Source organism: Camellia sinensis, chromosome 8 (genome assembly GCF_055761805.1).
Source record: "Camellia sinensis isolate YWXY chromosome 8, ASM5576180v1, whole genome shotgun sequence".
In the NCBI taxonomy this organism is placed as follows: Eukaryota; Viridiplantae; Streptophyta; class Magnoliopsida; order Ericales; family Theaceae; genus Camellia; species Camellia sinensis.
This window is the reverse complement of record NC_138968.1, coordinates 42,178,977-42,193,084: the sequence shown is the minus strand read 5'-3', so window position 1 is coordinate 42,193,084 and position 14,108 is coordinate 42,178,977. Positions and strand designations below refer to the sequence as shown.

The 14,108-nt window shown below is 34.2% G+C and overlaps 1 protein-coding gene and 2 long non-coding RNA genes across 5 annotated transcripts; all 3 read left to right on the top strand.

Annotated features, from left to right (window-relative positions):
• The first annotated feature begins 5,277 nt into the window (after positions 1 to 5,277).
• LOC114286403 (uncharacterized) lies at positions 5,278 to 8,638 on the top strand. Of its 3 annotated transcripts, none has more exons than XR_014336991.1 (7): positions 5,278 to 5,499; positions 5,621 to 5,763; positions 6,160 to 6,199; positions 6,324 to 6,397; positions 6,737 to 6,796; positions 7,159 to 7,236; positions 8,563 to 8,638. It is a non-coding gene; the product is annotated as an uncharacterized LOC114286403 (long non-coding RNA). The 3 variants fall into 3 exon arrangements; XR_014336989.1 differs by having other exon boundaries at positions 5,279 to 5,499; positions 5,609 to 5,763; XR_014336990.1 differs by lacking the exon at positions 8,563 to 8,638 and adding an exon at positions 7,353 to 7,431 and having other exon boundaries at positions 5,279 to 5,499; positions 5,609 to 5,763.
• Positions 8,639 to 9,196: 558 nt separating this feature from the next.
• On the top strand, positions 9,197 to 9,687 carry LOC145796521 (uncharacterized). The gene is made up of 3 exons (XR_014336988.1): positions 9,197 to 9,232; positions 9,309 to 9,383; positions 9,527 to 9,687. It is a non-coding gene; the product is annotated as an uncharacterized LOC145796521 (long non-coding RNA).
• An 819-nt stretch (positions 9,688 to 10,506) lies between these two features.
• LOC114259030 (glutathione reductase, chloroplastic-like) lies at positions 10,507 to 13,086 on the top strand. The gene is made up of 7 exons (XM_082885139.1): positions 10,507 to 10,539; positions 10,659 to 10,737; positions 10,943 to 11,025; positions 11,170 to 11,382; positions 11,654 to 11,727; positions 11,813 to 11,896; positions 12,381 to 13,086. The coding sequence occupies exons 1-7, from the start codon at positions 10,507 to 10,509 to the stop codon at positions 12,475 to 12,477; spliced, it is 663 nt and encodes a 220-aa protein (XP_082741265.1). The 3' UTR covers positions 12,478 to 13,086.
• The last annotated feature ends 1,022 nt before the right edge of the window (positions 13,087 to 14,108 follow it).

The following is a 14,108-nucleotide window of genomic DNA, read 5'->3' as shown; positions in this document are numbered from 1 at the left end:
CAAGGTTTTGATCCAATTTGGCATAGGGAAATGTAGAGAGAAAGAAGAGGAAAGGGTTTTTAGAGAGAGAGATATACAAAAGTCATCTGAAATATTAGATTCGCGAACTGATATAACATGGTCCGCTCGAGCGTGGAAAGCCTTGCTCGAGCGTCAATACACTTTCCCAGTATTTTTGCAGACATGTCAAACTTCTGAAACCAAACATTCTCCGCTCGAACGCATAAATGGTCGCTCGAGCGGACAAGCAACTTCTAATGCATTTTGCATTTTTGCTTCGGGGGTGCTGCCCCTCAACCCTGCCAGGGCACTGCCCTAGGACCCGCCAAGGGGCGCTGCTCCTTGGTCCCCCGCGAGCTGACCGGGCAACTCGATCCCCGCCAGGGTGCTGCCCTTGGACCCCCGTGAGCTGATCAGGTAGTTCGATCCTTGACATACTCAGCGAAGTGGCAAAATTGGGATTGCTACAGTTCCATAGGCATTCCCATACTTTTTAAAATCCTCAATTTCTAGGGTTTTTCATCAAAAACCTAACATTTCTCATTTTCATGGTAAAACCCTACCAAAATCATCTTTCTTAAGTCTAATGAAAAAGAAACCCTCTAGGATTAACAAAAGGGTTGAGATTTAAACCCACTTTTAAAACTCTCTATATTTTACATCTCAAAATAAAAATCAACATAAGAACTTCAAGAAAAATTTTAAATCAACATTAATATAGAAAAACATGTATATATAACTCAAGAAATCCCTACCTCAAGGTTTTGGAGAAGATGAGAGAAGAAACCCTAGAATCAAAAGATGAGAGATCTTTGATTTTCACCACACAAAGTGAAGCTCTAGCTTTTGATCTCCAAGATTAATGAGGGGAGATGACTCTATACCCAAGGGATTGCAAGGAAAATCAAAGAGTTTTAGTGTTTGATGAGGGTTTTTAGAGAGGAGGAGGAGAAAAATAATGTTTAGAGTGAGAGGGAAATGCCCAAAATGTGATACACACTCGGCCAAAAAGAGAAAAAAAAACAAAGATTCAGACTGCCACAATCTCGCACATGCGAAGCGCCTTCCCCGCACATGCGGCCCTCACTCCCGCACGTGCGGTGGTCTTTCTCACACTTCATTCCACACCTGCCTTTTAAGCAGTGTGCAACCCTCTGAAGCTCATCTTCCCCTTTACGTGCGGTCTCACCCCCTTACGTGCGGCCTAGGGCCCCGCACGTGCGGCCTAGGGCCCCGCACGTGCGGCCTTGGCCCAGTAACCCATAATTTTCTGGTTTAGTCCCCGGACACCCCGAACTCGACCGAGCACCCTCTGAAACAAGCGAAAATCAATCACCGAAAAGACAAGAATGAGTTTTCGTGAGAAACTCCCGAATGCAACAATTTCAAACCACCAACAAGGTTTTTAAGCCAACCTAACACCATAACAAGGCAAATCCAAAGCTAAACGAAGAAAAACGAAATGAGTAGTGTACCCGGTCATCACAGAAAAGAACAAATAAGGAATATGTAGGTGGTTTAACTAACCACTTCCCGTTAGATTACAACAAACTAATATGAAATTAAAGTAAGAAAACAAATATAAGATAGAAAATACAAGAAATTGAAAATTCACATTCCAAAGAAATAATGAACTTCCTGATTTCCAAACTTCCTTTTGATCACCCTCAAGGTTGTGAATTGTGTTCTCAATCCTCAATTCAAAAGTTTGAAATTTGAGCTAGAATGATGTCTTTGGACAAGTATGTTTATAGGAAATGATCACTCTTTGAACTTGGCAAGGATTACTTTTTTTTATCAAAGCTTTAAGATTTGGTTTCAATGAATTTCTTGAGTGGTGTTTTGCAATGGAAGATGAGATATATGAAGGCTAAAACAACTTCACTATTTTGGCAAGATAACTCTCTCTTTTTCAAAGTTATCTTTTCTTTCTCAAACTCTAACCTTCTCCTCTCAAACTCATCATTCTTTCTACATTTCTTCTGTCAAATTCACCTCCTCAAAATTCAATACTTGAGCTCTCCTTATATAGGCAATGCAAGTGGAGCAATGGTGGAAGACATGAATAGAGCATTAAGAAAGATAATGGAGCAAATGGAGCACAAATGGAGCTAATGGAAGACAAAAATGAAGCATTACTTTCAATTGATCAAGCACTAGGCAATAGAAACTGAGTATATATGCATTCAAGGCATGAATAGGTCAGAAAATGGGGTTGTGAAGTGACCCACCTAAACCAACAAAAATGTGGGAAAATTGCCTCTAGGCGGTTGATAGGCCAATTGACCGGCATGATGACTAAGCGGTCAACCGGCCAGAGAGAAAAATGGCCACTTCGCTCTGGTTCAGTCTAGCTTCGCTCCGGTTGTCTGTCGAGGCTTAAACACTTAGCCAAAGCATGCTTAGGGTTGGGAACAAAGCTCAAATTCTATCTTTCTTACTAGAGATTTTGTGGAAAACACATTCTTATTTTTATTATCGAAGAATCAAAAGAAAACACTCAAGTCTTAGGGTCAAAATAAGGTGTCTACAATGGCAATATAATGTTTGTATAGCACTAGCTGGTGTGTATTTTAATTTTAATTTTTTTTAGATTGCAAAGCACTAGCTGGTGTGCATTATTTGATATTTAATTTTTTTTTTAATTTGATTTGTTTGGAACTGTAGAGTACAAGCTGATATACATTGTTTGATATTTAATTTTCAATTTAATTTGTTGAGATTGCAGAACAATTGCTGGTGTGCTTTTTGTGGTGTGTAGTATTATTTATTTATTTATTTATTATAGAACGTTAACAAGTATACAATAGCTGTGATTTCTGTATTTTGTTTAGTGTTTACAATTTTTTTTTTTACTTCCTCTTATATTTTTATTTGCAATATTAGTGAGCATTATAAATCTTATATGTTTGTTTCTTAATTTGCATTAAGGTTAGGAGGAGGAGTTATTTTATTTGAGTTTTGTAGGGCGTTTAATACAAGCAAAATTATTACAAGTTATTTAAGAAGAAAAATATTTCATTATATTTTTTCAGTATCTTTATTAAAAAATGACACAGACTCCACAAATTTTAATATAATACTTATAAATTACAACTGCATTTTGATCCCAACATTATTTATACTGTGCCTTTAGGCATGGCCATACACTAGTATTCTATGTATCACCATTGTATACGACTGCCTTTAAATAAATACAATAATGACAATTATGATAGATTAGTTGTGGTACATAAATATGATTATCATAATATATATTATGGAAAAATTTATAATGTGAAAAAGTGCACATTCTAAGAAATTAAAAAAAAATTAGGCAAAAATTATGAATGTTTGTAGTGTTTTATGCCACTTTGTAGTTAGTTTCGAATATTAAATTTATGATGTACATCCTAAAATTATGATATTTTATAACTTTTATTATAACATTTTATGATGAGAAAAATTGTAATATTCTGTAATTTATGTTATGAAATTGTGTGAAAAAAAGTTGTAAAGAGCATGCTATGGGGCATTTGGGAATTGTAATCACTGACTTATTTATCTTTTCTTAGTGACATTTTAATTTAATTTAATTTTTACTATATGGCTTTTTCAACTGAAAAACCAAGTTCTCAAGCATCCCCTATATACATATTTTTAGATATGTACATGACAGCCTCTCGCTGACATTATTGATATTTCAAAAGTTGAAAAAAAAAATTTGTGACTGAAGGAATAAAAAAACAACGATTAGTCAACAGTGCTAGGTAAATTAGGCAAGATGCCATAATAACTGGTGGTGTTTTAACTAAGGATAATTATAGTATTTTTAGTTTTTTTTATTTTTATTTTTTAGTTATGGTATTATTTTGAGATTTTAGTTATGATTTTTTTATATTTGATTATGACTTTTTTTTTCTTTGTTTTAGTTATTACCCAAAATATATGAAGTTATATCAATTGCTTTTTTGTAGCCATGAAGTGCGTATGGTATATACCCATTAAGAGATGTGTATCATAGTCTTTCCTATTTAACTAATCATCAAACTAGTTTGTTGAAGGTGTTTTTTTAACAATTTCACTCACTAAAATTTTGAAGAATAAATTACATTAATTTTTCTTGGGATTTGAAAAAAAAGTCATCAATTTTCATAAGTTTGATATAGTTACATATGATTTCTTAAATTTTTAATTCATATAAAGAATAATACTATACAAATAGTATAAATTTTTTTTATAGTAGTTTATTAGAAACTAAAATACTCATCATTTTGATTTATAATTACAAAAATATTATTGTCACATCATTATTGTATTACATTTTATATAACAATTATGTCTGTATATCATTTTTCATCATATAAAACTTTTCCCCATTTTATTAGTCATTTGTTAATCGTATTGTTGAAAATCCTATTGTTAACAATATTTTACCATTGATTATGGGAGCCGCTAATCTCACTTCACTTTATTCTAAATACACTTATTTTTTTGTCCTTATTATACATAGAAGGGAGTGTATTTAAAGCGAAGTGGAGTGAGGCTAGTAACTATATATAATAAGGATAAAGAAGAGAGTGTATTTGAAGCAAAATAGAGTGAGAATAATAGTTCCCTTAATTACCTATCTATCTATACACTATCTATATCAATATCAACTTTTAGAATCCCTTTTAAAATAGAGATTAGTATAATTACGGTACATTTATAGGTCTTATTATATTTTTTTGAAGAAAAATATTCCAGAGCTCTAAACAATGAGCTCTAATCAGTGAGCCCTACCCACTGATGTGATAGTTTGGCCTGTATTTTTTTTAATTTTTTAAATTTTTTTTCACTGCTAACTTATTAAAGCTAACTTTAGAACGGCAAGGTTAGAGCTCTTAATCACTATTGTTTTTCTCAGCCTCTTAGCCTTTTGCCTCCAATTTTTTTTGGACTCCTAAATTCTTTGGATCTGCCTTGTTCCTAATTTTACCATCATGCCTTAAACCCCAGCTTGAGCCCCAACTTCACTTATACACTACAGGAAAGTGAGGATTTAACGGCGTTTAATTAACGACGTTTAATTAAACGTCACCTTTTTTTATAATTAACGGCGTTTTTTAAACGTCGCCTTTGTTGTTAGGCAAAACGGTACTGTTTTAAAAATAGAAGACCTTTAAAAAATGCCTCCAAAACCCTGTCTCTCTTTACACACTCTTCCCTGTCTCTCTTCACACCCTCTTCTATCTCTCTAAACTTTTATTTTGAAAACCCTACACTGCCGTCTCCTTCTCACTCATTCAAATCTCTCACTCACTCCTCGCTCTCTCTCTCTCTCTCTCTCTCTCTCACACACACACACACACACACACACACACACAAATATCTCTCGATTCTTCAATTCAGTTCAGTGATTCTTCTTCTTCAATTCTGGTGATTCATCTCGGGATTGCGATTTCGAAGTTCGATTTTGAGCATAGATCCGTGATTCATCTCCGTGGATTTGGAACTCTTCGTCTTCTTCGATCAGAGGTTAGTTGCTCTCTCTTTCTCTCACTCAAATCTCTCTCGATTCTTCTTCAGTTCAGTGATTCTTCTTCGATTCTTCTTCCATTGATGAATAACTTTTGTTATGGTGAAGGAAAAAATGTAGGTGAAACTTTAATTTATTGGTTCAAACATTAAAATATGCCCAATCTGGTCCTCCTCCTCCTCCTCGTCGTGTTCAAACGAACGACCTCCTAAAAAGAGGATCCTCCGACAACGTCCGTTTTCCGCTGAGAACTTCATTCGATGGTACGCACTCTCTTCCCTAAATCTTGGAGCATATTTTACAGCATCACCATTTCAATTGCTACCTAAGAGAGAACGGGTTTTCAAAGTCATAAAATTTATTTTTCTCTTCAAGGTCAATTAATGCTCAAGAAGATGTTTAAGAGAAATAAAATGCACAAATTACAGTAATGATGCCTGGAATGTACTCCAATTTTAATACCTTTGTTGTGGTAATTTTTGAATATATATGAAATCTCATTGTTTTAGTTGTAGAATTGATTTACTGCTAAGAAACTGATCCATTAACAGGATAGGCATTAGTTGTGATCTGAGTTCTTATGATTTATTGTGTGTAATCTGTTGAAATTCCACTTGTTGAAATTCCACTTGTTGATAGTTAGTTACTTATTGCTGCAGATTAAACTCTTCACAGATACAGAAATTTTTCGGTTAATGGGTAAGGTTAAACTGCTTATTAGTTGAGTACAATATGCTACTATTTATCTGACAGATAAATGTTATTCTTTACTGGAATACACTGAGAAGCTTATTTCGTTGGCTTATGTTGGCAAATTTTCTAGGTAAAGAACATGCACTTGTCGTATCGAATCACAAAAGCGACATTGATTGGCTTGTTGGATGGCTTTTGGCTCAGGTGCTTGTCTGACATGCAGTTTTCTTTTATGCATGTGCATTCACAAGCAGAGACATGTATATGAATGCTTGTCTAACATGTAGTTTTCTTTTATACATGTGCCTTCACAAGCACAGACATGCATATGCACATTAGTTATGTTGGTAGACATATAGAGGCATACTTATGTTTGCAGATTAAACATATTTCTTTCGGCAAATGACAGTTTAAAATTTGCTATATTGTCTTATTTGGAATGCTTTTATTGTAATCTTTGCTTTATACTACGTTTCCACTTACAAAAAAAAAAAAAAGAAATTATAATTTTCACTGATTATATGTCAAAATTCCTTATAACAGCGATCAGGTTGCCTTGGTAGTGCATTAGCTGTAATGAAGAAATCATCAAAATTCCTTCCGGTAAGAATCTGAACTTGACATGTTCTCTAAATGTGGTTGAGGTGAAGCATTTTAAGTTAATTAGTTAAATTAAGATCGTGCCAGTTCAGTTCTTGATGGAGTGGCCTTCTATCTCGAAAGTTCAATGCATGTTAATTCGTGAATTTGGTGAATTCAGTGAAGGTTTATTGTGATCTGTATTTAAAATACATGAAATTATAACAAGTTTGGATCATTGCTCTATTGTCTCCTCTCCTCTATTTATGATTTATTACTGTTTACATGTCATGTCCCTTACTCATTATCATTTGCCTTGTCTTTTGAACACCTCAATACCTTCAAAGATATATTCGGAAGGATAAAACTATATCCAACATATGCAGGTCATAGGTTGGTCTATGTGATTTTCTGAGTATCTATTTCTTGAAAGAAGCTGGGCTAAGGATGACAGAACTTTAAAGGTATGGGTGTACTTAATACATTTCTGAACAAATGCTATGTGTTTGTAGGTTTGTGATGCTCGCTTTCAAGGGGCCTTAATTGATCTCATTCAAATCTTGTGGGATTGAATCTGCAGTCAGGTCTTCAGCAGTTACAGGATTTTCCTCTGCCGTTTTGGTTGGCACTTTTTGTAGAAGGAACTTGCTTTACACAGGCAAAGCTTGAAGTAGCTTAGGAGTATGCAGCTTCAGTAGGGTTGCCTGTTCCAAGAAATGTTTTGATTCCTCGTACCAAGTTTGCACATGTGGTAGCACTTGAATTTGGTTTTGAAACTTGTCGGTTTGTGTTGTGGTTTCTAAGTTAATTTTGAAATTGTTTCATGATGCGAGATAAAATTAGTGATTTTCATAGACTGTATTGAGTAACGTTTATTAAATTTGGTGTTAGGTATGAATTTGAACGCCCATTGGCCCCCATGGACACTTTACTTTGATCATGTAAATTTCTAGTTTTATGTTTACAAACTCTCTCTCTCTCTCTCTCTCTACACTTGCCCTCTTGTAGGCACTGTTTTTGCTTATGGACAAACTAACAGTGGAAAAACACATACAATGCGAGGCTCAACTTCTGAACCTGGAGTCATATCTCATGCCGTACGTGATTTGTTCGATAGTATATAAGAGGTAGCTGTTATTGTTCAAGCTTTTCATATTTAATAACTTTTCTTTTCATTTTTCTCATCATGTCATTTCTACATGTCCTTTGTCTTTGTGCATTACTAGGTGTTACACGAGATACTATTGTTTGGTCAATTGGGGAAATCTTTCAAATGAGAATAGATCTCAAATATCTAATAGAGTGAAATAGATAAGAAGTCTTCAGTACAGCCCATGGCATTATGTGGTGCATCAGTTAAAAAATTTAGTTTGTCTCTAGAGAAGTCAATTGTTTCTTGGGCTTTCACTTGGCTAGGCATCTACATGTCTCTTTTTCATCCTAATGTGTCTCTAGTAACTCTTTGGATACCACATTACCACTTATTATTTTAAACCTAAAATGGGTAGCTATTGGCCTGTTCAGCACGGTGTTGCTTTACTGTACACTGCTTCAGGGATGACGGGTTATTCTTCTTGAACTGGACTTTCTTAGTTAATTTGGTATTGATTGAGGACACCAGTGAACTTGGTACTCTTTGTTTGATCAGCATATTGTAATCATTTGTGCTGTAACCACTGTTAACTTTTACCATGTTCTGTTCTGGTTCTGATATCGTGTCTTCTTTCAAAGCACCACTTTTCTCTTAAAGTTGTTGATTTGGTTTCTCTTCTATAATCTTAATGCTTTAGGATATGGATCGAGAGTTTCTTTTAAGAATGTCCTATATGGAGATATATAATGAGGAAATAAATGATTTGCTAGCTCCTGAGCACCGAAAACTGCAGATTCATGAAAGTCTTGAGGTACTTATTACTTCCCTCTAGGACCTACTTAACTGATATTGATATCGTTCTGATAAATAATGACTGACTGTCCATTTATTCTGATTTCCTTCATGCATGAAGCAAGGAATATTTGTTGCTAGGTTAAAAGAAGAAACCGTTGCCTCTCCTGAGCAAATCCTTGAACTTATGGAGTTCGGTAAATGTGGGTTTTTTTTAACATTTCTATCCCTTAAATTTCTTCTTTTTAAAGTAGTCTTCAAGGGCATTTCCACCTGTCCTGACACAAACACCCCCCCCCACCCCACCCCCCCCCCCACACACACACGCAAAGAGTGCCTATGGCACACTTCTATCCCTTGTTCTTATATAAGGTTGTTTCAGTCTTTTAAATAAGGTCACCTTCAACCTTGAAAGTCACTTGCAATTTGACATTTAATTCTTAAATTCATAAGCAAATTATACAATTTAACACTTTCTTTTTCTATCTTTTGGATTTTGATTTACAGCTCATCGACATATTGGGGAGACGAATATGAATTTGGACAGTAGCAGATCACATACAATTTTTCGTATGGTAAAGTTACTAATCTTTCTGATATCCTAATTTTTATAATTGTGCAATCTTGTACGCTTATTTTCCATTTGCATAGATTATTGAGAGTAAGGAGAGAAGTGAAGATGAAGATAGTGGCAGTTCTTGTGATGCTATTCGTGTATCTGTTTTGGTATGCTTCATCAAAATTTTCTATACTTCCTATAATATTTATTTTTGGATTGCTAATAATTGTTAGATATTTGTTGCTGTGATATACAATATTTTGCTTATTTTCTCCATCCATCTCATTTTTTTTGGGGGGTCTATTTTTAGAACTTGGTGGACCTTGCTGGTTCAGAGCGTGCTGCGAAGATGGGTGCTGAAGGTGTTCGTTTGAAAGAAGGTTCTCACATTAATAAAAGCCTAATGACACTTGGAACTGTCATCAAGAAATTGAGTGAAGGTGCTGAGAGTCAAGGGTATGGAGGAGAGCCTTCAAGAATAGGACAAGATAAACACAAGTACGTCTCATAGCTTGTTTTCCAGACATCATAATTGTCTGGTTCATCTATAGCATTACATGATAATAGTGTTTATCCTTTAAAAAACATGTAATTTTTTTTTCTTTTCTCAAGTGGGGTGACATTGTGCTTAGTTTTTGTACCACCACATCGATTACTTTTGTATCATTCATTGATTGCCATTTCAGTTTAGGTTATATTTGTATAACTGAAATGTCTAGTAGTTTTCCTTCTTGTTCCTTCTCCCCTGTGTTAGTTTTTTTTGTTAAAATCTTTGTATCTCACTAAAAGGTCACAAGGAAATTAGTGATTTGAATATTTTCACATTTTCTTAAACTTGAGAGTTTTTTTTTATATTAAATGTTATGATTTGATTTTCATTATTATGATTATAATTGGATTTTATTGTATTATCAAATATATGAATAAAAGAAAAAAAAAAAAAAAGAATGAAAGAATTTTTTTAGTTCAATAACAAAAAAGTAGCTCAATTTTTTTTTTAAAAAAAGGGTTATAACGGCGTTTCTAAAAACGTCGCTAAATAGTTGGGAAAAAGAAATACGGCGGCGTTTAAAAACGTCGCTAAATAGCATGGTGACGTCATGTTACAATTAGTAGAACCTTTAGCGGCGTTTTAAGAAACACCGCCTATAGCAATATAGCGACGTTTCCAAAGCGCCATAGAGTTATGGCGACGGCCACATCTTCGGCGTTTGGTATTAAACGTCACAGAAAGATTTGACGGCGTAGAATAGTTTGAAAAAGTTGAGATCAAGTACCCATGAATGTTATATGCCTTTGGATCTCATTCCATCAATACTATCAGTATAAGTAAACAGAAGACAATTCTATAGCTTATCTCATTGCATCAATACTAATTTACCGTGCTTTGCATGCCATATTCTATTTGTCAGTTTAGTTCTTTTTATTCTTTCAATATTTAGCTTTCAATTGATGACTTAGCTCTCACAATGTTGGGGTTTATGAATAACAGGGCAGCAGCACCTGCAGCTAAGAACACAGGTATTCATAAGTAAATACTCGGTGTAATTGACTTACAATATTCACATTGTGTGATTAATGTGTCCTGTTGTGTGGTAATAATGAAAAAGTGAAGTTGATAATACTCTTATTTTGGTGCTAACTGACCAACTCAACTCAAGCAGCCATAATCCTGACTCGAGTTTTTTCTTCTAGTTTTTGTTCTATGTGAAGTCATGATTTTCAGTTAAGTTCAAGGTAAACTATAACTTTAATTACAGCTCCAACCGTAGTCATTTTGGTCTCACTGGTAACTTCAAACACACACTGGTAACTTCAATCATGTTGTGTGGTAATAATGAAAAAGTGAAGTTGATAATACTCTTATTTTGGTGTTTGAACACATTATTCGTTACTTTATTTGTTGAGGGTTAGTAAGATAATATTTTGTTTTCTCCATTTTTATTTTTGTGAATATTGCAGACAGAAGAAATAATCAGATTAAATGGAATCTACAAGCGGTTACTTTCAAATGCTTGGGTTAAATTATATGAAGGAGAGGGAAAGATAGTTGGTCCAAATGAAGTTGAGGTGACGCAACTAGATGGTACTAAAATATGCTATTCAGCAAAACACATACTCATTGCAACCGGCAGCAGGGCTTATCGACCGGCTATTCCAGGGCAGGTAAATCTTCTGATTTTTATTATGACACGAATGGAAAGTGACATAACATGATAATCGTATTCTGGATATAGGTGGTTCATCTTTCTAGCTTGGCTGTTCTTTTATGTGCACTTTTTGCTAGGAACACCACTACAAACATTTTTAACTGATAAATTACTTGAAAAGAGTGAAACCATCCACTATTGGTGTTATATAATTATCTTGCATATTTTTTCTCCCATCTTTATCTAACTACTTATTTTGTTTTGTTATTTTTTGGTTGGCATTATAGGAGTTAGCTATAACCTCTGACGAAGCCTTGAGCTTGGAAGAGTTACCTAAGCGTGCTGTCATACTTGGGGGAGGGTTTGTCTATATTATCTATCTGCTGTGTTGATTTTTCTTGGCATGCTTATGAATTTTAAATGACATATTTTTCTCTTGTTTTTAGGTACATTGCTGTTGAATTTGCTTCAATATGGAAGGGTATGGGTTCTACAGTGGATCTATGTTTCAGAAGGGAACTTCCATTAAGGTGGTTGTACTTGGAAGAATTGCTTGTGCAAATAGCAACTCCCCTAGTATTTTGGATTTTGTTCAGACCAAAAATTGTTGTAAACACCCGATAGTTATCATGACAAGATTTTATTGACAATTTCACATAGTAAAGAATGGGGTGAATTTTGCTCTAGTAATTATGCCACTGATGGTGGACTGCCTCAAGAGTATGACCTATAGGATATATGTTATTGAGTAGAATACTCACGTCTATGTCTATTAATTGTTAAGCAAAAGGTAGCCCATCTGTTGTTTAGCTTGCAAGTATAATAGAATGTAAGTTACAGATCAGTTTGCTATGATATAGATAACTTTGCTTCCCAATTATATCATGATAATCCATTTTACTACTTTTGAAAACTGCTATAGCCAGGACTTTCTTGGTCAATACCAGTTTTTATTTTTGTTGATTAATGCATTTGTGTTCTTGATACTGCTTCCTTTGCAATCATTTAATGTAGAGGTTTTGATGATGAAATGAGAGCAGTGGTTGCAAGAAATTTGGAAGGCAGGCAAATTAATTTGCATCCCAGGACAAATCTGACAGAGGTTTCATGAGAAACAGGTAACCTGTCCATCAACTTAGTTTTTCTTTTTTTCATCCTTTTCTTTAAGAGTATGTCCAAATCACTAATTTAATGCAACCACCAATGAGTTAACTGAATAGTCTTTATGATGTTATTGACCATCCATATAAACAGCATTGTTTGGTGCTTTTTGCCTCTTATGTGCTATACAAATTCTTATACCAGTTTCACATTTTACCCTATGCACAAGTCTCCCTTGTGTCTTTATCTCGTTTTTTTATTCATTCCATTCCTATCCCTAATTATTGGGTGTTAGGAGGGGTAGATTGGGTCTGAACTTAAATTTACATGTAACATTACAACCTATTGCTTTTATTGTTGCCCTTTGTAATAATCAATGAGAGCATTAATGCTATTGCTTAATATAGAAACATAAACTGCTTTCATTTAACTTTTCTACGTTTTAGTTTCTACTTTCTAGTCTTCCCCGTCATATTAATGGTAATAAAGATAATCCAAATGCCTAATCATGTCCTTTTTCCTTCACCTCTTCTTTTTTCACTTCTCTGTGATTTTATGTTTTTTTTACACGTTTATCTAAACTCTATACTAAACCATTGGAACAGCTTAGCTCAGCTAACTCTAATCCTTAAGGTTTGTTGATGTCTATTGTTTTTAAGTGAATGCTGAAGCCAGATCTAATGGCTGATAGTTATTTGTTGCAATTATAAATTAAAACCTTATAAGAAATTTATTTTTGAATCACTCAGTTCTCTGTGTCTGAGATTGTTTTACTTTTACATGGATAATTTTAGTTTGGGCTGCATGTGAGCTTATTTATGATTTTCTCTCTGTTCCAATGAGTTCATAATAATTCTAGATTATGTTTAAATAAGTCCTCAATTTATTATTTTTTTTATTCTGCTTTCAGTGCAAGCCTTTTCTAGTATTTTTTATGTAGTCCTCTTTGCAATTTAAAATCACCGTTAAATTGTGAATTTCTTCAGAATGCAGTTGGTTCTCATTTATACCCTCAGAATCCAGTCGTCCGCCTTGGAAGTCAGCTCAACTTCAGTGTAGAAGGTTGGTGTATGATAAAATTTTACATTAATTTTTAGTTGGTCACAACTAAAACTCACAAATCCATTTCGAAAATCTAGATCTAAAAGACAACATTGAATTAATGTTTAAAAAGCCATACTAATTGTATATGTCAGGTAGAAATCTTAGTCTGAAATTGATGAATAATTCAAATGCTATTTTTTTTTGTCTGAAATCTATACTAAACCATTGGAACAGCTTAGCTCAGCTAACTCTAATCCTTAAGTTGGATATGCCCAGTTGTTGCAGGAATGCCATCAAGGATTTATCCGTTGGGTTAAGCTTGAAAGCTCAAACATTGAGTGTTTATATTTAAGAGCTTCTTCCTTCCATGCTATTGGAGAATATAGAGAAGCGGTATTAGGGATTCTTTTTCTTGATTTTCCCATTTAAACTACTGGGCATCATGCTCAATTCTTCTTTGCTTTGGTTTACTAAATTTCATTTTATGATAAAGGTGAAGGATTATGATGCTGCTTTGGATTTGGAACTGGACTCCATGGAAAAATTCGTGCTTCAATGCTTGGCCTTCTATCAGGTTTGATTTGATATTTGATATGT